This window comes from Castanea sativa, chromosome 4 (genome assembly GCF_040712315.1).
Source record: "Castanea sativa cultivar Marrone di Chiusa Pesio chromosome 4, ASM4071231v1".
Classification (NCBI taxonomy): Eukaryota; Viridiplantae; Streptophyta; class Magnoliopsida; order Fagales; family Fagaceae; genus Castanea; species Castanea sativa.
In genome coordinates, this window is record NC_134016.1 from 35,777,262 (window position 1) to 35,804,604 (window position 27,343).

General features: G+C 32.6%; 2 protein-coding genes across 2 annotated transcripts; both read left to right on the top strand.

Moving 5' to 3' along the window:
- Positions 1 to 1,336: 1,336 nt before the first annotated feature.
- LOC142631927 (transcription factor PIF7) lies at positions 1,337 to 6,041 on the top strand. Its single transcript, XM_075806291.1, has 6 exons — positions 1,337 to 1,616; positions 2,840 to 3,332; positions 3,982 to 4,080; positions 4,282 to 4,347; positions 4,850 to 5,236; positions 5,772 to 6,041. The coding sequence occupies exons 1-6, from the start codon at positions 1,474 to 1,476 to the stop codon at positions 5,892 to 5,894; spliced, it is 1,311 nt and encodes a 436-aa protein (XP_075662406.1). The 5' UTR covers positions 1,337 to 1,473; the 3' UTR covers positions 5,895 to 6,041.
- A 1,683-nt stretch (positions 6,042 to 7,724) lies between these two features.
- LOC142630253 (uncharacterized) lies at positions 7,725 to 14,105 on the top strand. Its single transcript, XM_075804232.1, has 4 exons — positions 7,725 to 8,020; positions 9,406 to 9,584; positions 9,698 to 9,881; positions 13,599 to 14,105. The coding sequence occupies exons 1-4, from the start codon at positions 7,885 to 7,887 to the stop codon at positions 13,643 to 13,645; spliced, it is 546 nt and encodes a 181-aa protein (XP_075660347.1). The 5' UTR covers positions 7,725 to 7,884; the 3' UTR covers positions 13,646 to 14,105.
- Positions 14,106 to 27,343: the final 13,238 nt, after the last annotated feature.

Below are 27,343 nucleotides of genomic sequence, written 5' to 3' on the forward strand. Positions count from 1 at the left end.
ATTTCTTCAGTGTCACTAACATTATTAAGGGGCCTTTTGGCCGACATTTATCGCAATAGTCTATGACACTGACAGCAACATTTTTGACTTCCTGGCCTGCCTCAATGCTCAGACCCTTGGAATCAAGTTGATTTGTGGTTCTATATTGAATATACATAACGAGTAGTAAAATTTTGACTTCCTGAACGGCCAAAACTTGTTGTATATTTGTGGACATGTACATTGTAAAACGTTGTAATATATAAGTCATTTTATTTTGGAAGTAAAAGAATAAAAAAAAAAAAAAAACCAAGAATCAGTGCCTCACTCTGGCGAACTCAATGCCCACAGCACTAATGATCAAGTGAAGTTGCTTTATATTGTGAGTGCAGTTTGGAAAAATTAAATGGTCAAATCAATGCTTAAGTAAACTCGTTCCGATCAAGACTTGAGAAGAGGACGAGCAAGTTATAGGTGCGTACAAGTGAGACCAAAGGATAATACAACTGTAGTTGGATTGGGAAGTATTTCTTCATTGTCACCAACCTTTATTTTGGGGAATTTTGGCCGACAATTATTGCAATAGTACAGCAAGTAAAATTTTGACCTCCTGGCCTGCCTCAATTCTCAGACCTCTTGGAATCAAGTTGATATATATATATTGAATAACATGACAAGAAGTAAAATTTTGACTTCCTGACCTGCCGAAACTTGTTGTATATTTGTAAATAATAAGAAAAAGTTATCAGATACCCTATATATTGGTTTATAAAAATTTTTATGGGAAAAAAAAAATGATTTTTTTTTTTTTTTTATAGTTTTTAATATTTTTTTTAAATAAAAATAGTATTAAAATTTATTAAAAATAATCCATTGACAAATGCCGGTATCCGTTAAATGGTTATATCGATGCTTAAGTAAGTTTATTCGAGTAAGGCTTGAGCATAGGACAAGTGAACTATAGTCACGTACAAATGAGACCAAAGGATATCTCATAAGACGATATCATGAGATTATCTTCTCACAGTATGTGGAATCTACAAACGTGAAACCAATACATGGGAAAAATATATCTTATTAAATATATATATTTTTTCTTTTGGAAAGAGATGAGCCTTAAGACCCTTAAGTAAACTAGAAAATTTAGGGTTAGATCATAGATGCCTCATTTAGCTAGACAAATAATGGGCAATATGATTGGGTTTACCCATGAAATATGTCTCTCTCTCTCTCACACACACACACATATATATATATATATATATATATATCATAATCTTATGGCATAAATGACCCTGGCATATAAATGCCTGGACATAGTTGAGATAGGAGTCAAAGCATATCCAATTGCCATAGATACTTTTTTTAAGCACCACATGTTTTGTGTAAGATCTCCATATCAATTAAAAAGGGACCCAATAAGCAAATTCTAAAAGGGTGAATTCAAACCGAAGCTCTTGTTCATTGAGAGAGAGAACCGAGAAGAGTCATAAAATGAGTCAGTATATAGTACCAAACTGGAACCTAAAGCACCAAAGACAAGAACAAGTCGAAGGAGAAGAGGGAAACAGATCTTCTCACGTGCACAACCAGCAGCAGAACCACCCCAGTAGTACTTCTCCTCTTGTCCCCAATATGTATGCACCACCTTTCTTGTGTTACTATATTTTCTTTCTTTGTTGTGCTTATGGAGTTATTATAGCTTCATTTGAGAGAGATCCTCTAGCTAGTTTGTTGTTTATATATATATTCTCCTTATGGTTCTCTGTACCATTCTACCGAGTTTCTGTTTCAAAAAAAGAAACTTGAAGTGCATCTTAATAGCCACATTACTTTTTCTCTAGTTTGGTTTTCTTCATTCTCGTTTGGTTGAAGTAGGTTCTATAATTGTCTGGTGAATATAAGCCCATGCATGTTTTCAGCTTGGAAAGCAACATCTTGTTTTCTCTCTTCTCCACTAATTCTCTTTTTCATTTTTTTACCTTGTGGGAAACCATTGTCAAATTTTGATTATATCTTCAAATAATTATTATTTAATTTTCCATCTTCTTGTGTGTGTTTTTTTTCATTACCTTCATTGTTCATACATTATTTTTTTGGTAGGGTTGTCCATATATACATCTTACTTCCACTTTTTAAGTTTCACTTTGGTCCAAACATTTCATATTATATGCGTGTGTTTATTCCTTCTCTAATTGGTAAGTTAGACCTAAAACTTATAAGAGAGGAGGTACTATTTGAGATAGACCACATTGGCCATTATCCCTTTTTATTTTTATTTTTTATGATCTATAATAATTTTGCTAAGAAAACAATCAAGCCATCAATCATTGGTTACTTTTTACCTAACTCTTTCAATCGGATTATTACTACAATTTTTAAAGCAAACATTCAGTATTTTATGTTTTGGGCCTTGGAGAGTAACCATACGATTAAATTGATAAAAACAGAAAGTAGCCCAACTTGTACCACTCTTTATAGGAGTAACTGTACTAATTGGAAGAGCTGAGAAAATGGGGTCTCGAATATTCGTCATGGTTTAAAATCAGAAGGCCTTTCATACTAAATCATTTGGAATTGATGATGGATTTCAAAAATTCCAAAACATGTTTTAGCCTTTTATTAGGGAAGAATATATAAGATTTGCTTATTTCTTTGGATAATCCATCTTTAATAATTCACATTAAACTATATATACACTTTCTTATTTAAAATATTGGACTATGAATTAATATTTTGCTACAGAAAATTTCCAATTATTATTAACAATATTTAAGCAAATTAATCAAGTATCTTATACTTTTGGTATAGTTTTCATCTAAAAAAAGTTTTAAAATTCCCATGTGTGCTTGAAATTCAGGTCTGACTATGAAGTTGCAGAGCTAACATGGGAAAATGGTCAGCTATCCATGCATGGGCTTCGTGGGCTCATTCCCACAACACCAACAAAGCCCACATGGGGAAGGGCTGGTGATACGCTAGAATCAATAGTCCACCAAGCTACATGCCACAAGCAAATCTCAAATGTACTCCAACATGACCATGCCCCGGCAGCCAATGTAGTCCCTATTGATGCTGTTTCCACTGATGGGACATGGGCTGAGACTGAGAGTACCGGTCAGGTACAGGTGGCACCGACGACGCTGATGAGGAAGAGGACACGTTCGGAATCAGAGCAATGTCATGGAAGAAAAATTTGTGGTAGTTTGAATGAAGATAGTGCTGATCATGGTGCAAGTGCAACGTTTTGTAGGGACAATGATACAACCATAATGACATGGGCTTCATTTGACTCTCCACGGAGCTTGAAGACCAGAACCACTGAAGTGGACTCGTCTTGTCTCGATGGATTGGTACAAATTCATTAAGCAGTACTGTAATGGTTAATTTATGTGAAACATTGGAGTTTTAGAACAAAAAATTCACTAATAAATCATGAATATATTTTCAACAGATGGCATGCCCTTAGAATATAAGTTTTTCAAAGGTACATTGAACATTTCTTGACAATTTGAGACCAGCTTTTCCTTAAATCTTAAAAGATATAATTATCAAATTATCTTCTTCCTAGCTAAACTTCAGGTAGCATATATATGAGATGATATTAAGGACTCAAAAGAAATGAAGGGAGAGAGGAAGTCATCTTAAATAAAAAGACTCCAATATCAAATTTCACATAATTAGAAGTTCAAGTTTTTTCTTGTTAGAATATAAGCCTAACGGGTTTAAGCCCATAATTGTAGGTTATTTGTACAACACACCTTTATTACATATAATTTAATACACAGTTGTTCAGACTTTCACATTTTTTGTATTGCAAATTAAAAGAAAGTCTTATTGTGAAGCTTTAATTTGTTAGGGAAAAAAAATGGTGCTTTTGGGGGTTCTGTATGCTAATTTACTTTTGTTGTGTAACATGCCTTTTTCTTATGTCATGTATCATGATGAACTATGCATGTGTTTCAGTTTGCACATTAATAATTTTGGGTTTACTTTTAATAGGGAAACAGAGATGAAGAGCATGAGACCAATAATGAAATGGGCCGCTCCCACTCAACAAGAAAAACTAGAGCAGCTGCTATCCATAATCAGTCTGAAAGGGTAACAATTTAAGCTCTCCATCCTAGAATTAGTAGTGATAACAATAAGCTTTTGACCATTATAATTGTGTTTTCAGTAACATTTACTATGAATATTTTTCATTGAATTTTACTTGATTAGAAAAATACATGTTTGAAATTCAAGTATATTATGATGAAACTATAACTAATAATAGCATTATCATTGGTATTCTTGGTGTAGAGAAGAAGAGATAGGATCAATCAGAAGATGAAAACCCTGCAGAGGATGGTGCCAAATGCAAATAAGGTCAGAAAACCATCCTCTAGGCTACATCTGTGTCGGAAACAAAAAAGAAAGAGGTTAAATTTCTTTATTCGATCCCAGCCTTTGACATTTGTTTTAAAATCATGCTTATACTTTAAAATGTTTCAAAAAAAATCCCCAGTATCACATCATGGATGGAAAAAATGTTGATATTGCAAAAGAAATTCATGAAATCAAGATCATTGTGATGGAGTGGCATGAATTCTGTTTGTTATATCTGCCTTTTTAATCCATTAGATGATGATAAGTTCCTTTTAAAATAAATTTGAAAGTATATATAGGGATTAAAGTGAAACCTTTTAAAGTATCAAGATAATAAGCAATTGCCAAAGGTCAAGGATAAAAAATATGCAATTTTATAAAAAAAAATCATTAATTGTATTTTAAAGGTTTTCTTTTCTAAACTTTGGATATTAGAAGGTCAAGAATGTATATTTATGCTATTTCTAAACTTTGTAAATTTTTTTGGCTTTCAAAAATGCAGACAGATATAGCTTCAATGCTTGATGAAGTGATTGAGTACTTAAAACAACTTCAAGCACAAGTTCATCAACTGATGAGTATGAGAAGTATGCCCCAGATGATGATGCCTTTAGGCATGCAGCAACATCTTCAAATGTCTCTACTAGCACGTATGGGCATGGGCATGGGCGTTGGGCTAGGGATGGGTATGGGTATGCTTGACATGAGTACCATGTCACACAGTGCACCTCAAACTCTTGCTTCACTTATCAATCCAGCTTCAGTTTCTGCTTCAGCTCCTACACTAGTTTCACCTCCATTTGTGCTGACCTCCATGATTCCAACTGATGCTTCAGCTCAGCCGAAGCCTAATTCCGGAACCAATGCCGCAGTTCCATTACTAGCACAAGTAAGTTGAATACATTAGGATAATGATTATCACACATTCGTTATTGCACACTTTATACACATTCACTTGACACAATTTAAAAGTGAGGATGTATAGATTGTGCAATTAATAATGAGTGTGTAACAAGATTTCCCAATACACTAATAATAGTTTTATAAGCAATTAATGCAAAGAAAGATTTAAATTTAAATGCTTTCAACAAGCCGTTGGAAATGTAAGAACTGGGCAATGCCACTGTAGGAGCCCTAAAATTTTGGATTGGAGATCATGATTAATGCGATCCTTTGAAGAAGCATTTCACCCAAAGTTTCTCACCAAATGTAGTTTGCACAAAGGCTTATGTTTCATGAAACATTCCCAGGATATAACCAGACATTTTGAGAATAAGAAGTGAATCTTTCCTAGCTATGAATACACCCTTTAACATAACCAAGTCTATGTCATTATCTATTGTGTTTGCAATTGAGATTCTTTATTTGTGCTTTTATTTATTACTTTCTTTATTAATTAATTGAAGAAATTTTTTTGACTGCAGTCAATGAATATAGACCTCTACAATAAGATGGCTGCAGTCTATCAGCAACAAGTCAATCAGACCACAGTCACTACACAGTCAAATAGTTGCCCATCACAGTCACACCATGTTCAAAGTGGCTGAGCGAGATATGAATTAGTCATTAAAAAAAAAAAAAAAATTCTAGCTCGACTGTACAAGGCTTTATTAGCCTACAATTTTTATACATATAACTTCGAATATTACCTAAACTCTACCCATGACAATCTTGAGTAATTGCCCTTGTTGATACGATTAGGTCTAACTTATTATTATTCTTTTGTATATTTTGTATATAAAATGTATTATGAACCAATTTCAAGATAAATTAAGTGTCCATTTGGATACGACTTATTTTGCTGAAAACACTGTAGTAAAATAATTTTTAAATGTGTAAATAGTGCCGTGAGACTAATTTTTAACGAAAAAGTTGCTGAAAAAGGAGGTTTGTGAGTCCCGTAAAGAGTGGTAAAATTATTTCAGTTTGTACTGCCAAAGAACCTCTTCAATCCCCTTCCAGGGGCAAAGCCAAAGCTGCCCTTTGGCCATTTCCACTAGCTTAAACCTGGGTTGTAAGTTTGTGATTTTTGAGGGTGATGCAAAGGTTGTCATTGATTCTATTACTTGCTCATCAGCTGATCCCCCTTGGGAAATTTTGTCAATCATCTCTGATATTGGCATGCAGCTTAATCCCTAGCTTCTCAGTTGTAAAATTTTCTTTTTGTTATCGTTCTTATAATGAACTAGACCATATTCTAGCTCGTTGGGCTTCTTTTTCTTCAAATTGGGGACCCTAACTCCTCTCTTCCATCCCTCTTTTGTAAGGAAGTTGATGAGCCGGTCCCCCATTTTGTCTTAATAATAATTTCTTACTTATCAAAAAAAAAAAAGTCCAACTCAATAGTAACATGAACCGACATGCATTGGGAGAATGCAAGGAGGTCGAATTGGTTTGGTAGCCAAGGGAAAATAAAAGACGAGTTAAACATTCTGGTGCAGATAAATAAACTTCAGAAAATAGTTACGGGGATCAGATTGTTGACAAATTCCAAGCCTATTATCCATATGTTTTATAGGTGTCAATTCCTATTTATAATGTGTATGAAAGAGATGGCGTGAAAGTAACATGGCCAAACTTATTACTGATAGCTAGAAAAGTCCATGAAGTTCTTTAATCAGTGGTTAATGTTTTACTAAGCTGGTACTACTGAAGCTAGATAGTGATTGCAAACATCATATATAAGACACATTTTCATCATGAATTATGAGCTTCTTGATTTCTTTAGTGAAAAATGTCGTCAGAAGTCATTCTCAGATTTCACACTAGGGGCAGATTGATTGTCATTTCCAACTGGTGAACCCCTCCTTTCATTATCATTTGCATTTTGTCTAGCTTCAGCGTGACTCTCAATGACAGCTTTGTGATTACTTTCAGCTGTCATCATTCTCAAACAGCACATGGCTTGATATTTTATGTCGGCATGCTTATTGTGGAAGAACTGTTGGAATCTGAATGAAAACTCAATATTTTGTTTGCTCCACCAATATATATGTCGTGTAGTAGGGGCCGTAAGGGCGGGATACTCTTTGTATTATCGATCCAACTCATGCACGTATATATACCCACCATAAACGCATGCATAATTTTATTATTATTATTATTTATATATTACTAAAAATTGAAGCGTAGAATTTAATGTTGCTATGCTCACGTTGAACCACGTCAGCAGCCATGTCATTTTTATTTATTTTTTTTTTATTTGTTCAAAAATTTTAAAATAATTTTTATCAATTATAAAATCCTAATAAATATAAAATAAATCCCAGCCCTATATTCACATAAAGCCTACTTCTTATGCAGTTAATTCCACAATAAAGCCCAAACCCAAAGCCTTTTCAACCTAAACCCTTTCTTAAACCCTTTATATTCACAGTTTCAAACTTACTATTTATGTTCTCCCTTTCCCACGTTTCAGATACCTCCCCCTTCCCCACATTTATTTTCTCACGCAAAACCCTTTGTCTCTCCCCAGTTTTGCGGTTTTAAAAAAATGGTCTTTAATTTTTAATGTAGACCCTTTCTCTCCCCACTCGCATGGTTCCAGAAAAAATAGTGCTTCAGCTTGCTAATGCCAGGCTCTCTCTCTTCCAAAGACAGCTCCAAATCTTCAGACTTTGGCTTTCTAACGTCAGCCTCTCTCTCTTCCCACCTTCATCTCTATTCAGTTTAGGTATCTCTAAATCCCAATTGCTCTTGACCTCTATTCTTCTGACTGTTCTACATAATAATTCAATTTGGGGATTAGATTAATAATATTGTTTCTTTAGATTGCTGTTTTTTTTTCTATTTAAATTTTATTACTATCTCTTTTGTGTTGTGGGTCATATATGGGTCTGTTTTTTTTTAGTATTTGGGGTGAATCTTATCCTCTGTGATTTCAACGACTATGTTTGACTCTGATTTCTTTGTGTAGTGCTCTGGTGTGGATGATTGTTATGTTGCCTTTTCTTTCTACTTGAATTTTTTTTTAGGATGTTCACAACTAGATTACGAAACTAATTTATCACTGTGCTGGGCATGAGTAGATGGAATACACCAACTATTATATAGTTTAAAGCATATTGGGCAGTTCATTTTGCAAAATACTGACGTTGTTAGTTTCAGAATATATATAAAGGGTAGCTTTGTGCAAATAATTGCAGGTTCTTCTAAAAATATTAGAACTGTTAGTTGTGTCCTAATTTGGTCTTAATGTTGGCATTTTTCTGTTATTTTCAAAACAGATGTTCAGCAGGTGATCTTTGCTATGCAATCTTCTAACTCCAAAATTTTAAGCTATGGACTTTTAGTTGCCGCTATTTTAATATTTTATGCTCTTTCTAACTCCAAATTTTAAAGCTATGGACTTTTAGTTGCTCCTATTTTAATATTTTATGCTCTGTTGCCAGGATTGCATTAGTGGAAATTCAATTTCATTCCAGCCAATCTAAATAGGGTTGATGTAATGTTAGCTAATTGGGTAGGATGGGGTTATCTTCATTTTCGTGATTTCTCTTTTATGTACATTGTTACAACTTACAACATTATGTTCAAAATCCTAAATTCCTTGATGTCCATCTCTCTCTTTTCGTGTCATTGCTTTGGTTTTTAAATTTTTTTTCATAATAATAATGATTTTCGTTTGGTTATTGAGAAATTGTAGGAATCAAATAATGAATAATTTTGGGGTTTTATTTAGTGTGTTTGGGATTCAAGAATCTTTATATAGCTGTTTTATTTGTTTTATTAATTGGTTGGTGTCAATTTTTATTCATGGTTATTTTGTTCTTGACTTTCTATCTTCTGGGTATTAAATTTTCAAAATTGGCTTGAAGAATTTGGATCCTTTTTTGATGTTGGACGAATTTTCATGTATGAAAAATTCCAATCTTATCTTTTTTAAAGTTTGAATTTTCTTTGATTGGTATGGATTGTAATGACTCCTCCCAGTGGATTTCCAAATCATCCACATAGAGTTTCTGCATTCATTGTTGTTTTTGATGTTATGTACATTCATTAATCGCGACTCATTGTGTATATTAATTCAGTATATTCTAATGTGATTTTTTTTTACAGGTTTTGAGACTGTCATGCACATGTTACAAGTACACTTTGTCTCAAAGAAATTCAATTACTTGATTATTATTGGGTTTAATTGTAAAGAAACTGAAGTTGGGTTTTTTGGATTTTGGGGAGGCATTACTCATCAAGATTGTGTAGGCCATAAGTGTACAATTGGACCCAGTGATGTCCAGGTAAGACATATCAATTGCTGACTTGCTGTTGATCAATAGGAATTAGAAAAATTATGTCAGAGCTTTATTACATGAAACTTATTCCTCTTTGTTTCATATATTTTTTTGTGTAGTGGATGACAACAGGTAGAGGAATTATCCACCCTAAAATGCCTACAAAAGAGAAACTCAAAGAGATTATAGCTTTGGGTCAATTTCTCCTCCTAAGACAAAATGTCAGAACTCTTCTTTCTGCTGAAGGGGTTCTTAAAAGTAGTTCTCAAATCAATGATTCCATCAAAAGTTTATTATCTTGGGGTAAGTATCTGTGTCTACACCTTTTTAAAGTGGTAGTATATTGTTCTATCCCCATTAACATCCATGACTTAGATTTGCTATTAGAAGACAAAAAAAGGTCTTTAAGTGGATAATGTTTGGGTTGGTTGAAAAATTCTTATTATAAATAAAATTACTAGGAATATGTTATTATTCTATAAGTTTAAGCCTGTAAATTTATTTATATAATTGTTTCTATGTGAATTTGTGATCAAAATGACTAATATTTTGGTAATTGATAATTCTCACAGCTAAGTTGTATTATATATTCTTGATATGTCTTTATTTATTTCTTTAAGTTATAATTTTGTTTATATAGAAATGTTAGCATTTAGATGTATTTGTGTAAGGTTGTCTTCATAATAAATAGATTATGGTATTGAGAATTTACTTTTTGACCTAAGTAACTTATAAATCTTGAGGCTTTGAAGCTAATTCCATTATAGTTTGTCACAACTCCATTATATATGACCTATTATCTATGACTTTCCAAGAAAAGATTTGTAAAAGGGTCTTGGCCTGTTTGATGTTTTGTCAATGGGTATCATGACATTAATCTAAAATCTAATTGGCATGTACAAGTCAGAAAATTAATAGATGATGAAATTAAACCAACAACATCCCAAAGAAGCCATGGATGAAGATTAATGTGAGCTTGACAATTAATAAACCCAGCAACATAAGCACTTATTTTTATTGATTCTTTTGAAGGGATGGACAAAAAAAAAATGGTGTTCTGATAAGATGAGTGATATTTTGGTAATTAAAAATTAACAAACCTAGCTGCACAATCACATTTATTGATGGAATCATTTATATTATTTTGTGAAATTTTTGCAGTAAATTTTATTTTAGCCATGTACTAATTATAACAAGTAGATATGTTATCTAAGAATAAAAAATATTATCTCTAATTTGAACCCCATAGAAATTCACAAAGACAAACTTCTCATTTTGAGGTAGAGTTGGCTTCTTGATATGTACAATTTATGTACAATTGATCCTAATCAAAGTATGCCTGCTCTCATACCACTTTATAGGCCAAGAATGTATTGACCATTTGTAATAAATTAACCAATTAATTAGCCAAGTTAATTAATTAATTCAATTAACTTGCAATACGTGTGGTAGCACAAACAAATCACCAACTAAGTTAAATGCAACAAAAAATAAAGTTGAAACAGTGATTTGTTTACGAATGGGGAAAACTTCCAAGGCAAAAACCCAACCGGGTGATTTTAAGGTCATCACTCTCGAGAATCTACTATTATCACAACAAGCGGTTACAAGTAAAGGAATTGCAGTACCTTATACCAACCTACATTTGAACCCTTACCCCAATACACAATTGGACTTGTTCTGTAGTGACAATCTCTTCTTTTCAATGCACGGCTCCCAATACGTGATTAACCAATTGATGCGCGGATCCCAATACGCGGCTTACTCACCAACTTGAGAAAGTGTTGGCTGTAAAGTTATTCAGTTCATCAACACGATGAAGATCACGAAGCTCATTGGTTACAAAACCCTATGGCATACAAACGCAGTAGCTTCTTCAAGAGAAAAATGAACTAGGGCATATGTCTCTAGTCATAATATGCTTGCTTAAAACCTTTGCCTCACACTTGCGCAATCTTTGATAGTTCTTAAAATAATCTTTATATATGTTTAGGGTTATGAGAAAAGAAAGTCTAAACATATACACATGGATATGCGTGAAATTAGATCTGAAAAACTGATTTTCATAAATCACGATAGATAGGTTATCTATCGAGTAGTTACCGAGCATCGGGCTGAAGATCCCTTTTAAACCTCGATAGATGCTATCTGTTGAGCTAGTTGTCGAGCTTTAAAATCCAGCACTTCTTCACTTGTTTTTTGGACAGATTTGCATTGCGTCAGTACTTGGACTTGAACTCTTGTTCCTTGAAGTATTAAATATTAAACATATTCTAGATCTACCCAATTACAAGTAAAGTGCATTATGTCATAGGATTAGCCAATTCTAAATGACATATGTTTTTATCATGATTCACATATGTCCTAACAGATTTTAAAAGAGGATTTCTTAAGTTACTACCATTATTATCATATCTGTAATTCCACCACACAACTATGTCTATGTATGCTGTTTATCTTGTCAAAGGCTAGATTTTGAACAACTTAAGACTTTTAACTTGTTCTTAGCATAAATTTCCCACCCAATTATTTTTCACTTCAGTTTGGAACCTTTTTATTTATATAAGCCACTTATAAGTCTTCTTGTAGTCATCTAACTATAGAAAGCAAGAACACTTACAGCTAGAATTGAAAACATCCAACTCTAATGTCTATGACACCTATTTGAATATTCCAGATTCATGGCAACGTGCCAAATGCTAAGGTACTCATGTTAATTTTTCTTTCAATGCCTTTAACTTGGATGAGCCAAAGCAATGATTTATAATGCCTGTATTAGAACAAAGTAAAAATGTCAGAGATTGAATATAACATAGAACAATAAATCAATATTATCTATATCTATATATTACTAAAAGTTGAAGCGTAGCATTTAATGTTGTTACATTCATATTGAGCCACGTCAGCAGCCATGTCATATATATATTTCTAAAAATTGAAGCGTAGCATTTAATATTGTTACGCTCACATTGAGCCACGTCAACAGCCATGTCATTCCCATCCTTTTTCCTGAATTTATCCTACAATTTTAAAATAGTTTTTCTCAATTTTAAAATACTAATAAAACTAAAATTATTTCCAACCTCTCTCCACCATAAAGCGCACTTCTTTTAAATTTAATTCCACCAACCCACTTCTTCTAAATTTAATTCTAACATATAGCCCAAACCCAAGCATTCTAAACTGAAAACCCTAAGAAACCCACGGTTACAACCTCTTGATTTCTTTCCCTTTTGTTTCTCATGTGTTCCTTCCCCATCCCACCTTCTAACAGCAAAATCCTCATGCCCCTTTTGTTTCTCACATGTTCCTTCCCCTTTCCCACCTTCTAACGGCAACCTCTCTGTCTTCCTTACTCCTTTCCTCTCAGTATATAAATACTGACAGAAGCTGGCTGCTTTAGTTCAGGTATCTCTAAATACTTGCTGCTCTAGTCTTTTTGTTTGATTGCTTGATGTTTTTTATTCCCTTCTTAAATTTTATTTCCGCCTGCTGCCTCTTGAGTGTTGTGATGCAACTTAGATTAGTTTGTGTAGTCTATGCAAAATAAGGCAATATTGTTGCAGTTGAAACAATTTTCTATGTATTTATTACAATGCCAAATATTGTAGCAGATCTCTTCTGTGTATGTATTTAAATTTAAACAAATTGTATCAAATATCTGATCTCAATGTCGATTGGAATTTATTTTTTGTTGGCTTTGTTATGGGATGTAGCAATTCTTATATTTCAGTTTGGGAAGTTTTTTAATTTGAAGTTTTCTTGATGTTAAATACCATCTTGGATCTATGAATGCTTTATTTTTGTTAAAAAAAAAGAAAGAAAGTTATTTGCTAATAAGAGGAATGGTGTCTCTTAAGAATTGTTTTCCCTTAACTGAACATTTATTATTTTGATGTTCCATGTGTTACGGTTTGCTATGTCTGAATACTTGCCAAAGCATTTATCAGTATTGGAAGCTCTGTTTGCTAATTGAAATAAGAATTTTCTAACTAACTCATGTTCAACTCCACCTTTTAGTGGTAACTTCATCTTCATTGCTTTTGCACATGGGACCCTTACACTAACAAAGAAGATGCAATCAACTTTATCAATACCATAGTTATTCCTCGCCCATGGTTCAAGGCAATTTGCCTTAATGGTCAGCCCATTGGTGCCATTTTAGTGACCAAAAATTCAGACAATAATAAGTGTAGAGGTGTACTTGGCTATGTTTTGGGCTCCAAGTACTGAGGCAGAGGGATTGCAACTAAAGCAATTAAGCAGGTGGCTAATACTATATTTGCTGAATAACCACACTTGGAAAGGCTTGAAGCTATAGTTGATGCAGAAAATGTGGGCTCCCAAAGGGTGCTAGAGAAGGTTGGGTTTCGGAGGGAAGGTGTTCTAAGGAAGTATATGATTTTGAAGGGGAAAACTAGAGACCTGGTAATGTTTAGTCTTCTTTCTTTTGATCCCAAGAGCTGACTATTTGTTCAAAGTTTTTTGTTTGTTTGTGTGTTTTAATTTGTATGTGATTTATGAATCTTAAGCCTCCCACTAACTGAAAACATTGATTAAATTTCTATTCAAATGCTTTGAATGTTCTCTCTTGTCATATAAAACATTCTTGAGATTATAAAAGTTTGTATCCATAGCATTTAATATATATATATATATATATATATATATATATATATATATATATATATATGTTATTCCTACTACAATCTTTCTATAAGATAGCAGCAGATTAATCGTAAACATAGAAAATAAGTTCAGTGCCAGGCCATCTAGCATATAAAATTTGTACTGGTTGAAGTACGGGATACATTTACCATATAATAAAATGTACATATAATTGAGGATTTAATTTAATTAAGGAACCATGTGTTTATGGTATTACACTGTATAATGACACCTAAATTAGCTCTCTTGTTCTCCCTCTACCATTCTTTAAAAGGGGAATATTAATGCTTTCTACGGAACTGAAAGGGGAAAATCAATCTATTTTGCCATGACCATCACTAAAGTTAATAACTTTTTCTTCAAAAACTGAAATAGATATCAAAGATTTTCCAGCTATTTCAAATTTATTAATAATTGATTTACATATTGATACAACTTATGTAGCTTTTGTTTTTGGAAAGCTCTCTTTTGGTTTTTGCTTGCAATATTTAATTATTGGACTATCATCAATACATATGTTGTAGGTGAACTTCTGTCTTCTCACATTCTCTACACTGCTTTAAACAACTAAAAAGCAAGCTTGTGGCTGTATGACACAGGTTTGTCAACATAAACATATGACTATTTATGGAATAGGTTACATGTTCACAACTATTATTCATGGTTTTAAAAACCAAACTGAGAATCAAACCGTTTTTTCAAAATTTTTGGTTTTTGACCGATTGTTGACCAGTTTTAAGGCATTTAACCGGACCAGACTGCACCGGTTTTCCCGGTTGAACTAGTCGGACCGGCCGGTCCGGTCCGGTTTTTAAAACAGTGCTATTATTTTATCATTAATTAATAAAAGTAATGGACATGAGTTTTTTTTTAAATTTCCTATCAAGTCTATGCCTGGCATCATGTGATCGGAAATACAACTTAATTAAGCAGTTGCTAGGAATGCTCACGTGCAGTTTCTTCAAGGCTTGTGAGTAATTGTATTGAAATATACCTTTGGTTCCTAAACCTATCCCCAAAATGTCATGTTCATTTTCAATGAATCTTTTGTATCAAGTTATTCCTTGTATCTTTCAAAATCAATCGTTTTATCATGTGGAATGAGTGAAGTTATTGATATATCCCTTTCTTATTGAAAACTATTGTTGAAATGTTTAACCTTAAGAAAATGATAAATTTATCAGTTAAACACAATAAATAAAAATTATATACACACATATATGTATATATATGCCACAAAAGATAAATTAAACCAAATGAACACCGAACAGTCAAACGTAATTTACAATTTATATAAATACACACACACACACACACGCACACGCACACACACACACACACACACACAAGACTATAAGATTTAAGATTTATAGAGAAGGAAAGGCTTCTATTCACCAAAAAAAAAAAAAAATTGCTAATAAATTAAACAATCACTCATCTATACAACAATCAAAACACTATAAATTACAAAACAAAACAACTTCAAAAATACACACCAAAAATATCATAAAAAATACTCTCTCCACAATTACAAAAATGAGCATGCAACATGAATTACCAACAGAAATATTGCTCGAAATATTTTCCAATGTTGGAAGACAATCGCCAAAATTTTTAGGCAACATCAAAATGAGGTACACAAATTTAAATTCACATCTCATTTTGTTACTTTCACATGAACTCCTCACTTTTTCTCTACTAATCACAATCTACCACGTCCAAAATTGTGGCAAAAAATATTGTCGTCCTATATTTTATCTTTTTATTAACTATATACTATGAAGTCGTGCACAATTCTAGAGTCATTATTATATTTTTGAAAGAAAAAAAATTAGCTTCATCAATCCAATATTGCAATTGTGATGATAATAATGTTCACATGTAATCCTTAGTATATGATTATTGTCATGTTTTGTCACCAGTTGATTTTTTTAACACATTAATTTCTTAATATGTGTTTTTGTTTTTAAAAAACAGCTGCAAGCGATTCAATCGGCTAACCAAAAAGAAAAAAGTTTTTCACCACATCAATCTAACTGGACTACTCCAAAATCCTTTATTCCTTCAAAACGATGAAGAAAAACTCATTCATCAATGCTTTAGGTTTGGAAACAAACAAGCACTATTTTGGGTTGGAGCTCACAAATATTTTGTACAAGATCAAACTAAAGCAGGAAAAGAAATCCTTCTTCAAGAAAACATAGAAGAAGACAAAAATGCAAAGTATGGACTGGCAATTGTGTTGTTATGCAAATCAAACAATGAGGGAATACAACTACTATTATCAATTCTAAACCAACCAAATGGAAAACAATTGTTGCAAAATTATCGACAAATCCTTCGACATACAACTTTTATAATAAACACATTTCACATCCCAAAAAAACCAAGCATGCAAGAAAAATGGAGTGGGTCATTAGGATCGTGAATGCCCTTACCCTTATGGAAACGAAAAATTACATGTAACATGCAAAATGTGCTCAATTGACTTGGAAATGTACAAATTAGCCAACTGAGTTTGATAGAAATTATGTTCCCAAAAAAAGAATACAATAAAATTTCCTCATCCTATTCATAATATTAATCTCTATCTTCAAAAGAATAGATCTTTTATTATTATTATTATTATTATTATTTTAAAAAGACATGCAAGGACTTAATTACAGTCCTCTAAAGTTTTTACCTAGCATGACTCTAACTTGAAATTTATAAAATCCTATCTATCTATTTTGAAGTGAATTAAATTTTACTAACTTGGAAGACGGTTGATCAGCTCTGGAGTGACTAAAAGGCCGAGTATGGCAACTAAGTAAGGGCTATGGTTAAGAGCCTGCCAAATTGAAATGAATAAATTATAGTTGTATCCTTTGTACTCTGATTATTGCTTTTAATAATATTCGGTAATAAACAAATTTACAGGTACATATGCAATATATAAATCATTATTTACGCTCATATGTTACCTTATATTAAGTACTAAAAATCTAGACTCAAATAGTATGGTGTAATTTAGGATTCCAGTATTTACAGCTTAAGGCATCATTGCCGAAACCTTCTGCATCTAATTCCAAGACCAAAACCTCTTATCATCATGAATCCTACAATATATTGGTCATACATATATAATGTAGTTTAAGTAGTAGTACCTTGAAAAATATTCAAAATAATAACACTATCATAAAAAAAAAATTTATTACATGCAACGTGTGGGTCCGCTACTAGTCTATATCTATATCTATATATTACTAAAAGCTGAAGCGTAGCGTTTAATGTTGCTGCGCTCCCGTTGAGCCACGTCAGCGTTCACGTTATTATCTTTTTTCTTTTCATTTTCTTATAATTATTTTTATTTCATATTTACACTTTTCCAACCTTTCTCTCTCCCTAACCTTTTCACCTCCCCGCTACTTCTCCAACCTTTCTCCTTCCCTAACCTTTTCACCTCCCCGCTACTTCTCCAACCTTTCTCCTTCCCTAACGTTCTCATCTCCCCATTACCCTCTACATTAATATCATTCTTCATCTTTCTCTTCATCTTCCTCTATTTTTGTCTCTTCTTATTCACACTCTCTTACTATAAATTTGTCACTATCTCTTTCATTTTATGCATAGTTTTCCCTTACAAAAAAAGGTTCTCTCTCTCTCTCTCTCTCTCTCTCTCTCTCTCACACACACACACACACACACACACAATTTTTGGGTGGATTTTTTATTTATTTTTTATTTTTCTTGCATCTTTGCTTTATGTTGATCATTTTTTATACTCTTTAATCTACTTTAGGTTAATGCGATTCAGTTTTATTTTATTTTTAATTGTTGTGTTCTCTCTCTCTCTCTCTCTTTGACTGTTAAATGTTATCCTATATTGCGTTATAAATGATTAAATATAAAAATATAATATTATTCTACTACATAGCATGATTTGGATAATTTAATCTGGTAGTTATTGAATTTGATAGCATGATTTTAATGGTAATCAATTTAGATGTTAAACTATGAGACTTTAATCATTTTTGTTTATTTTTCAATTCTTTGTGGTGGACAAAGTACTCTTAATAATTTTATTATTCTATAATTTCATTTATTTAGAGAAAAGCAAGGTTGGCTAAACAAAAATTATCAGATGAGAGACAAATTTTATCATTCCCAATTTTAGTTTAATAATAATAATAATAATAATAATAATAATAATAATAATAATAATAATAATTATTATTATTATTATTATTTTATAACAATGCATATATAGAAATTTAATTCTTAGATTTTGCTAATAATTGTTTATTTGATAATATGTTTTGGGTGGATGAAATTATAATTTCTGCAAAAAAAAAAAAAACCTTAGTAGATTATAAACAACAAATTTTTTTTCCTAATTGGTCCAATTAATCATAGTTAAGTTTTATTAATTTTTTTAGTTACTTTTTTCAGTGTTTTGGATTGTAGGTAGAAAAAATAAATTTGAGAAAGTTTGTTTAAAACTAAAAGAATAATTTCCAAATTTTATATTATTTGTAATGATTCACAAAATGTTATAAATAACTTTCATTAAGAAATAAATATTTTCGTTAACTTGCTTTTTGAATTTCTGAGAAAAATTATATTTTTTTCATTTTAGTACAACAAAAATTATTTGATTTATGATTTATGATTATTCTTATATTACATTTATGATTATTCTTGTAACAAATAAAAATATAATTACAAAATACATTACTCTTTATTAAATTAGTTTAAATTGTATAAAAAAAATCAATAAAACCACAATTAAAATAATTATCATGCACAACGCGCAGGTTTACGGTTAGTATATAATAATAGGTGAAGTAGAGAGAAACTCAGATTGCAATTCCAAATTAGAATTCTAATTCTGTGCCATGCGTCTAGATTCATGTGGGGACCACACCATAATTATCTTTCTAATTGTTCAATTTAAATATGAAATTAGAGTCTAATTTTACTCCACCTATCTAAATTTAAGTGGGATCAGTTGTAATTATGCTCACTTTCATTTAAAAAAATGCTGTGCTCTTTTTTTTTTTTGGCTGAATAAAATATTCCGCTCTTCCAAAATAATCACACCCGCCTATTTTCAGGTTCACCTCCCCTTCTACAATAATCAAAACCCAAAATCCTTCCTCTCCTACTCAGCTAACAATGCATCTTCCCAATTACCACACCAGTTCAGACACCTTAAAATATAGCTCCCCTCTTTTTCAATGAATGCTATGGAATTTCAAAAGGATCTCTCGGGATCAATGATGCATGCCTTTGGGTATTTCTGTATCTTATATAGGAAGAGGTTCTCCATCTATTCCAATTTTACTTTTCTTCACAATTTTAATGGTCTTGGTTTATGCTCTGCAAAACGAATTCCAACCATTCCTAAGGTTTGATTACTCCTTTCTTTCATCTGACTATGCTTTCCTTCATTTTTGTGAATAATTTTTATTCTTTAATTATATAATTTCTTTGTTTTCCTATGATTGATGTTGCATGTTTATTTTCTGTTTCATAACAAGTTGCAAGGAAGTTGCAAGGAAAGTAGGGAATTGTTTGAATTGAAAATAAGAGTTTTGATAATTTTTGTGTATGTTTGTGTTGGTTGGTGATGTTTGAAATGGGATGGCGTACTCTCTCTTTATGTGGGTAGGTCGATATATGTGGACTTAATCTATATTAAGGCATGAAAATTGCTTGAGAAATGTTCTCTTAGAAAAAAAAAACTGGCTGTTATCTATCACATGGCTTAAACTGTACTATTTGAAGAATGCAAGTAAAAAATCATACTTAAAAGGGTAGATGTATCGCAATTGTATTTGATCCATATAGTAAAGAGCAATAAGATAGACTGTAGGAATTTTTAGCATAATATGTATGCGGCCAACTCCTTCTTTTAATTTTTTTTAAACTTTGCTGCTAATGAGGTGCAGCTTTTTAAACAGCTTATTGTCTTAACAAAGGTCATCTATGTTTTTACAGTTTATGTCCTTATTTGGTGTGCTTTTTTTCTCCACAAAAGATTGTCATAAAATTGGGAAACTCTGTTGCCAACGAACTAAAGCTTTTTAACTACTTATTTTCTTACCAAAGGTTAGCTCTTTTTTATTGTTTATGTTCTTATTATTATTGATCAATTATTTGATAGGCTATTGATATTCTATTTATTAGAGCTTTTAATGTTTTCATTTTAATGGTAGTCACAATTGTACCAAAACTTACTATTATTCCGTCAATCAATTTTCAAGTTATTAAAAAATATGGCAAGTACTTAGCTGTGATTTTCCATAGTAACTGCTTATTTTGTTAACAAAGGTCAGTTTTTCCCCCCTATTTATGTTGTGATTACAAAAATATGGTTAGTATTTAGCCTTGATAATGTATTACTAATTCCTTATTCTCTTGAAAAAGGTCAGCTACTTTTTTATTGATAGTGTTGTTATTATTACTGGTAAATTATATGACTTATTGTTAATATGCTTTTCGTTAGAGCTTTTGACATTTTTGTTTTTATGGTATTCACAAACTACTAGAACTTTGTATTTTTCCAGTTAATAAATTTTCAAGTGATTAACAAATATGGTGAGTACTTAGCGGTAATGTTGTGTTAGTGGTTCAATAATACAAGTATATTACTTGACATAGTTATGGATGAATCACGAGCTAGAAGGTCAAAAAGACGTTTGATTTTATATAAAAAAAAAAAGAGCTATCCAAACTCAAGTAGAGATGTGTAGTAGAAGTGAAGCGGATCCTGGCAATCTATTTGATGTTCCTATTTCATATTGTCCTGGTACCTCTACCCTTCAAAGTAAAACCAACAATGGAAATCTATTTGAGGTTCCTATTTCATATGGTTCTGGTATCTGTACCTTTCAAAGTCATGATAAAAATGGTGCTACTAAGAGATTGAAATCGGAAAAAAACAGTGGGAATTATAACAAACAATTAGTAAAGGCTCCTATTATTGGATGTGATTTTGATTTTGGTAATGTGGAAAAGACGCTGGTGCTGTCTCAATTGAATGACGAAATCCTCCAAAGATGTGACAAAGAAGTTATAGATGACATCTTATTAGATGTTCCTGTGGATGTGATGGTAGAAGAGGTGGCAATTGATTTTATTCCAAATAATGTGAATACTATCTTTGGGAGCACTTCACATGAATCCAAAACTATATCAGGTTAGATTTTTGTTATACTAATAATGTGCAATGGTTGTTTGGAATCTATCTTTGCACTACTAATAATGCTAAATTTAGCAGTTGATCTTCCTTATGAGCACTTCATCCATGTGATAAGGCCTGCCGAAGTTGCTGCTCCTACAGGTAATGAATGGAATAGAACTTAATTTTTTCCTTTTAATTTTTTTTGTACATGTGCCTTTTAAAACTATACGTATGGACATCCAAATTAAAATACATGCATATGAATGTTTGAAAAAACACTCGAAATCCAGTTTGTTTTGAATTAGTAATTGTTCCAAACAAATTCAATAAAGGTTTGAAAATAAGAATGCTGTCATTTTTCCATGTGTGTACGTACCATTACTCCATCAGTAAACCCAACTACCTAACTAGCTGAAATAAATAAATAGCTGACTTTTTTCTTTCTCTTGCCCGCTAGCAATAAAATCAACAAAAAGACTCTCTCCATTAACCCCTCTTTGTTGTAAGTTACCAATTACCTCTTCACCTCTTCTTTGTTTTTATTAATGACACTTTTATCTTCTTTTCCCTTGCCAAAGATAAATGCGTTTCATACTTCTATAATTCTATACATGGTTTCACAAAAAAAACCAGGTCAGGCCTCTAATTAGCTGGCTTTCTTTAAAACATTGAATATTGTGCCAATACCTCTTTGACTCTGTTTTAGTCTCTCTTTCTGCTTGTTATTTGTTTCAATCACATAAAGTAACTAGGAATCTAGCTAACTAAGAGCCGTCAATAGCTAAAGCTTTCATCAAGTTCAAACCATCTAGTGCCTGGTCTACTGCAATATTTGCGCATAATATTTGTCTATTCCTCTTCCATGTATTGAAATCCTTTTTGAAACTCCAAAAGGGTACTCTCAAGTTGGTTCAAATACCTGCCAATTAAATATTTGACATTCTAACTAGAGCTTCATTTTGTTCTAGACTCTTTATATTTAAATAAAACCTGTGAAAGAAAATATTTATGCTCTTTTTAAAAATTGCTTTCTCCCACTATATGTATGGACATCCAAATTAAAATACATGCATATGATTGTTTGAAAAAACAGTCGAAATCCAGTCTGTTTTGAATAGCAATTGTTCAGATTTATCTATGTAATTGTAGAGCTAAACAAGTTGGTTCCAATAGCTACCAATTATATATTTGACATTCTAACTAAAACTTGATTTTGTTCTAGATTCTTTAAATTTAAATAAAGCCCGCGAAAGAAATTATTTATGCTCTTTTAAAAAATTACTCCCTCTCATTAGTTGGTAATTACTTTAGTTGTGCTCACTGTTGGTACCCTTTTCTTTTAACTGGCCTCCTTCTCATGCCACATCTCTTGATTGATTGATAGATTTATTGACTCAGCAGGATACACAAACTGAAGTTCCTACTTCGAATGTCCCCTTGAAGCGTAAGTTCCATTTTATTGATTATTTCCAAATCCTTTGAAATTTATATTTGACATCGTTCTTCACACTATCTAACTCCCATTCAATATTGCTACTTCTAATAGGTAAATTTACTGAACCATGGAATTTTGGCAAGCCAACACAAACTTGTGAGAGCTGTGGGGCTATTTTATGGTATGAAGAGAGGAATGTGAAGTCAAGAAGACCATCACAACCAAAGTTTTCGTTGTACTATTCAGAAGGACTAATTTATTTACCTTTGTTAAAACGTGCACCTCCAGTTCTTGAAGAATTGTTGAATTATGATGGCCCTTCATTTGTGCATTTCCATGACAACCGTCGGCGATATAATGCAATGTTTGCAAATTGCAATAACATAAATGGGTGGAAAAGTTAACAGAATTGTAAATGATGGAAATGGTCCTTATGTCTTCAGGTTAAATGGACAGAATCATCATTTGATTGGCTCTTCGTTACCAGTTGAAGGATCGGAACCAAAGTTTGCTGAACTTTACATATTTGATACAGAGAATGAAGTGCAGCATAGGATAAGGTCGATTTCATCTAATAAAGAAAATGATGTCATTGATCCCGAAATTGTTAACTCTCTAATACATATGCTTGATGAAAACAATGCTTTGGTTAAGGTTTTCAGAATGGCCAAGGATCACTACACTAAATGTAATGCTGCAGATGTGAGATTGCGTCTCATTAATTGTCATACCAATCGTTCCTCATAGTATAATCTACCTACTGCCTCTAAAGTTGTTGGTCTTATTGTGGGTGATTTTGGCCCTAATAATGGGTATCGTGATATTATTGTTAAGGATCGTGATCGTGGGCTTCGGCGTATAAGTGAAATCCATCTAGCTTTTATGGCTATGCAATATCCTTTGCTTTTCCCTTATGGTGAGGATGGCTTCTCTCTTGGTATACCAAAAAGATTAAGAGGCTTAATGCATGAAAGCGAAAATTCAATTGTCACGATGAGAGAATATTATGCATTCCGTATTCAACAATGACTTAGTGAAGGCAACACTTTAATTTCTGGTGGTAGACTTTTTAGCAATTCATTGTTGACGCTTACTGTTGTATTGAAGGAATTCGTTTGAGGTGGATACAAATAAAGAAAAAGAAAAAAAAAGACTGCCTAAGAGTTGAGATATACAGTGGCCTTAAAGATGCAGTCCTACGAGAAGACACATCTCAAGCATCTATTGGTAAACAGATAGTTTTACCATCTTCTTTCACTGGTGGCCCAAGATACATGATTTAGAACTATCAAGATGCCATGGCAATATGTCGGTGGGCAGCCTATCCAGACATGTCCTTACTTTTACATGCAATCCTAAATGGCCAGAGATCATTTCTTTCCTAGAATTGATTCCTAGTCAAAAGCCGGAAGACCGACCAAACATTTTTGCAAGAGCTTTTAAAATAAAATTGGACACACTTTTGCAAGACATAAAGAAAGGACAGCATTTTGGTAAAGTACTTGCAGGCAATACAAACTGAAGATACATTTTTTCCCTGAATAATTATCATGATTTTTTGAAACATGCATGCTTGCGCATTATTTATTTTAATTTCTTCCCTCATTTATATTTTATGTAGTTGTATACACAATTGAGTTCCAAAAAAGAGGTCCTCCACATGCACATATATTGGTATTTTTGCATCCTGATGATAAATATCCAGTTCCTGAAGATATTGATAGCATAATCAGTGTTGAAATTCCTAATTCTTTGGAAGATGCGATTGGCCATGAAGCTGTTAAGCAATTCATGATGCATGGGCCATGTGGTGTAGCTAGGTCAAACTCTCCTTGCGTGGTTGATAACAATTGTACCAAGCATTTCCCTAAACATTTTGTTCGTGACTGATAGAAGACGAGAAGATGGTCGTTTTGTGCTGAAAAATAGTGTGGAATTAGACAATCGATATGTAGTCCCATACAATATTGATTTGTTGGTGAAGTATTAGTGACACTTAAATGTTGAATGGTGTAATCAGTCAAAGGCCATCAAATATCTTTTTAAGTACATTAATAAAGGCACAGATCGTGTTACTGCTGTTTTGGAAGAAAATGTGGTCTACAGTTCAAATGATGGAATAGAATCTATATTAGAAAAAGATGAAATAAAAACGTTTCTTGACTGCAGGTATATATCAGCATCAGAAGCATCGTGGAGAATTTTCCAGTTTGTTACCATGAACTAGCTGTTCAGAGATTGAACTTTCATATGAAAAATGAAAGTCAGGTCACTTTTTCTGATTATGAATATTTGGATAATGTGGTAAATAGACTAGGAATTGACAAAACTATATTTACAGAGTGGATGACAGCAAATCGATTGTATGAAGATGCTAGGTAGCTAACCTTCCAAGACTTTCCAAAAAAAGGGGTTTGGGACAAGAAAAACAAAGAATGGAGGAGAAGAAAGTCAAGTCGGTCCATTGGTAGAATCTATTATGCACACCCTTCAAGTGGAGAACTGTTCTATCTTAGAATGCTATTAAATGTTGTAAAAGGTGCTACAAGTTTTGATGAAATCAAAACTGTTAATGGCCAATTGTGTCCTTTTAAAGCTGCATATTTTGCTCTTGGGCTACTGGATAGAGATAGAGAGTGCAATGATGCTATAAAAGAAGCATCAAATTGGGCTACTGGACAACAGGTTTGAGAATTGTTTGTGACTATACTTCTTTTTTGTGAGGTTTCACAGCCAGATCAGATATGGGAATTGAATTGGAAAGATTTTTCAGAGGATATTTTATTTAGGCAAAGGCAAATCTTACGGTTTGATCAACCTCAGCTTTCTGAAAATCAATTGAGAAGTTATGCCTTACATGAAATTGAAAAGCTTTTGATTAAAGCTGGAAAGTCATTGAAAGACTATCCACCTATGCCTTTACCTGATATGTCTCTTATCAGGGAAAGGAATAACAGACTCCTTGAAGAAGAACTGAGTTATGACAAGGAAGCATTGGCTGCTGAGTATGCCTCATCATCTACAAAATCGAACATTCTACAAAAACATGTATTTGATTGGGTTGTCCAAGCTGTTCTGAAAGGTGAAGGAAAGATGTTTTTTTTGTATGGCCATGGTGCAACTGGCAAAACTTTTGTGTATAAAACAATAATGTCTTTCCTCCGATCCCATGGTGAAATTGTTCTAGCTGTGGCATCTTCAAGAATTGCATCACTCCTTTTGCCAGGTGGACATACAGCTCACTCAAGATTTCGTATCCCATTATGTGTGAATGAAGATTCAGTGTGTGACATTAAACAAAAAACACAGTTGGCAGAATTGCTTTGTACTACAAAATTGATAATTTGGGATGAAGCTCCTATGGCACATTGTAATTGTTTTGAGGTTCTTGATAGAACATTGAGAGACATATTGCGCTTCTCCAGTAACTCTGATCCTAATAAAGTTTTTGGTGGTATCACAGTTATTTTTGGGGGAGATTTTAGACAGATCTTGCCAGTTCTACCAAAGGGTAGAAGAGAAGATATTGTTGCATCAACCATAAACAAATCTGTCATTTGGAATCATTGTGAGATATTTATGCTTATAGAAAATATGAGGCTAAATCAAAATTTCAATAATTTGGAAGATGGTCAATCTGTTGTTGACTTTGGGAATTGGATTTTAAGGATTGGAAATGGTGAATTTGAGAATGTAGATGGAGAAAGCTGGATTGAGATTCCAGAGGATTTATTAATAAAACCAACCAGAGATCCAGTTGCTGATATCATTAATGTCACACATCCTGATATGCATGATAAGATGAAAGACTCACAATACCTGCAAGAGAGAGCAATTTTAGCACCAACAAATGAAATTGTTAACAAAATAAATGATCAGATTCTTTCTTTAGTTGATGAAGAAGAACGTGTTGATCTTAGCTCAAATATAGTATACAAAAGTTCTAATAGCATTACTGATTTAGACATGTTGTATCCAGTTGAGTTTCTAAATTCACTTGAGTTTCCTGGAATTCCCAAACACGAGCTGAAGCTAAAAGTTGGAATCCCTATAATGTTATTGAGAAACCTTAATCAAACTGCAGGTTTATGTAATGGAACACGGTTGATTGTCACCCAGCTTGCTGATTGGGTTATTGAGGCAAAGATTATAACTGGGACAAATATTGGCTCTAAAGTCTTTATTCCAAGAATTATTTTGTCCCCTACAGCATCGAAGTGGCCATTCATTCTGAAGCGAAGACAATTCCCAATTTCTGTTTCATTTGCAATGACAATAAAAAAAAGCCAGGGCCAATCTTTGAATAGAGTAGGCATGTTTTTACCACAGCCTGTTTTCACTCATGGCCAGTTATATGTTGTAATATCTAGAGTCACTAATAGAAATGGTCTTAAAATCTTGATAGTAAATGACAAGAACCGAACACAATTCCTTGCTAAAAACATAGTGTACAAAGAAATATTTTCCAATTTACCAAGAGGTATATGATATCCT

Excerpts from the sequence above, each read along its gene's own strand:
- LOC142631927 (XM_075806291.1), top strand. The coding sequence starts at position 1,474 with ATGAGTCAGTATATAGTACCAAACTGGAACCTAAAGCACCAAAGACAA. Across the intron at positions 1,617-2,839 it reads TCTCCTCTTGTCCCCAATAT|GTCTGACTATGAAGTTGCAG; the intron begins GTATGCACCACC and ends CTTGAAATTCAG. Across the intron at positions 3,333-3,981 it reads CGTCTTGTCTCGATGGATTG|GGAAACAGAGATGAAGAGCA; the intron begins GTACAAATTCAT and ends TACTTTTAATAG.
- LOC142630253 (XM_075804232.1), top strand. The coding sequence starts at position 7,885 with ATGGTTCCAGAAAAAATAGTGCTTCAGCTTGCTAATGCCAGGCTCTCT. Across the intron at positions 8,021-9,405 it reads TTCATCTCTATTCAGTTTAG|GTTTTGAGACTGTCATGCAC; the intron begins GTATCTCTAAAT and ends TTTTTTTTACAG. Across the intron at positions 9,882-13,598 it reads CAAAAGTTTATTATCTTGGG|TGGTAACTTCATCTTCATTG; the intron begins GTAAGTATCTGT and ends TCCACCTTTTAG.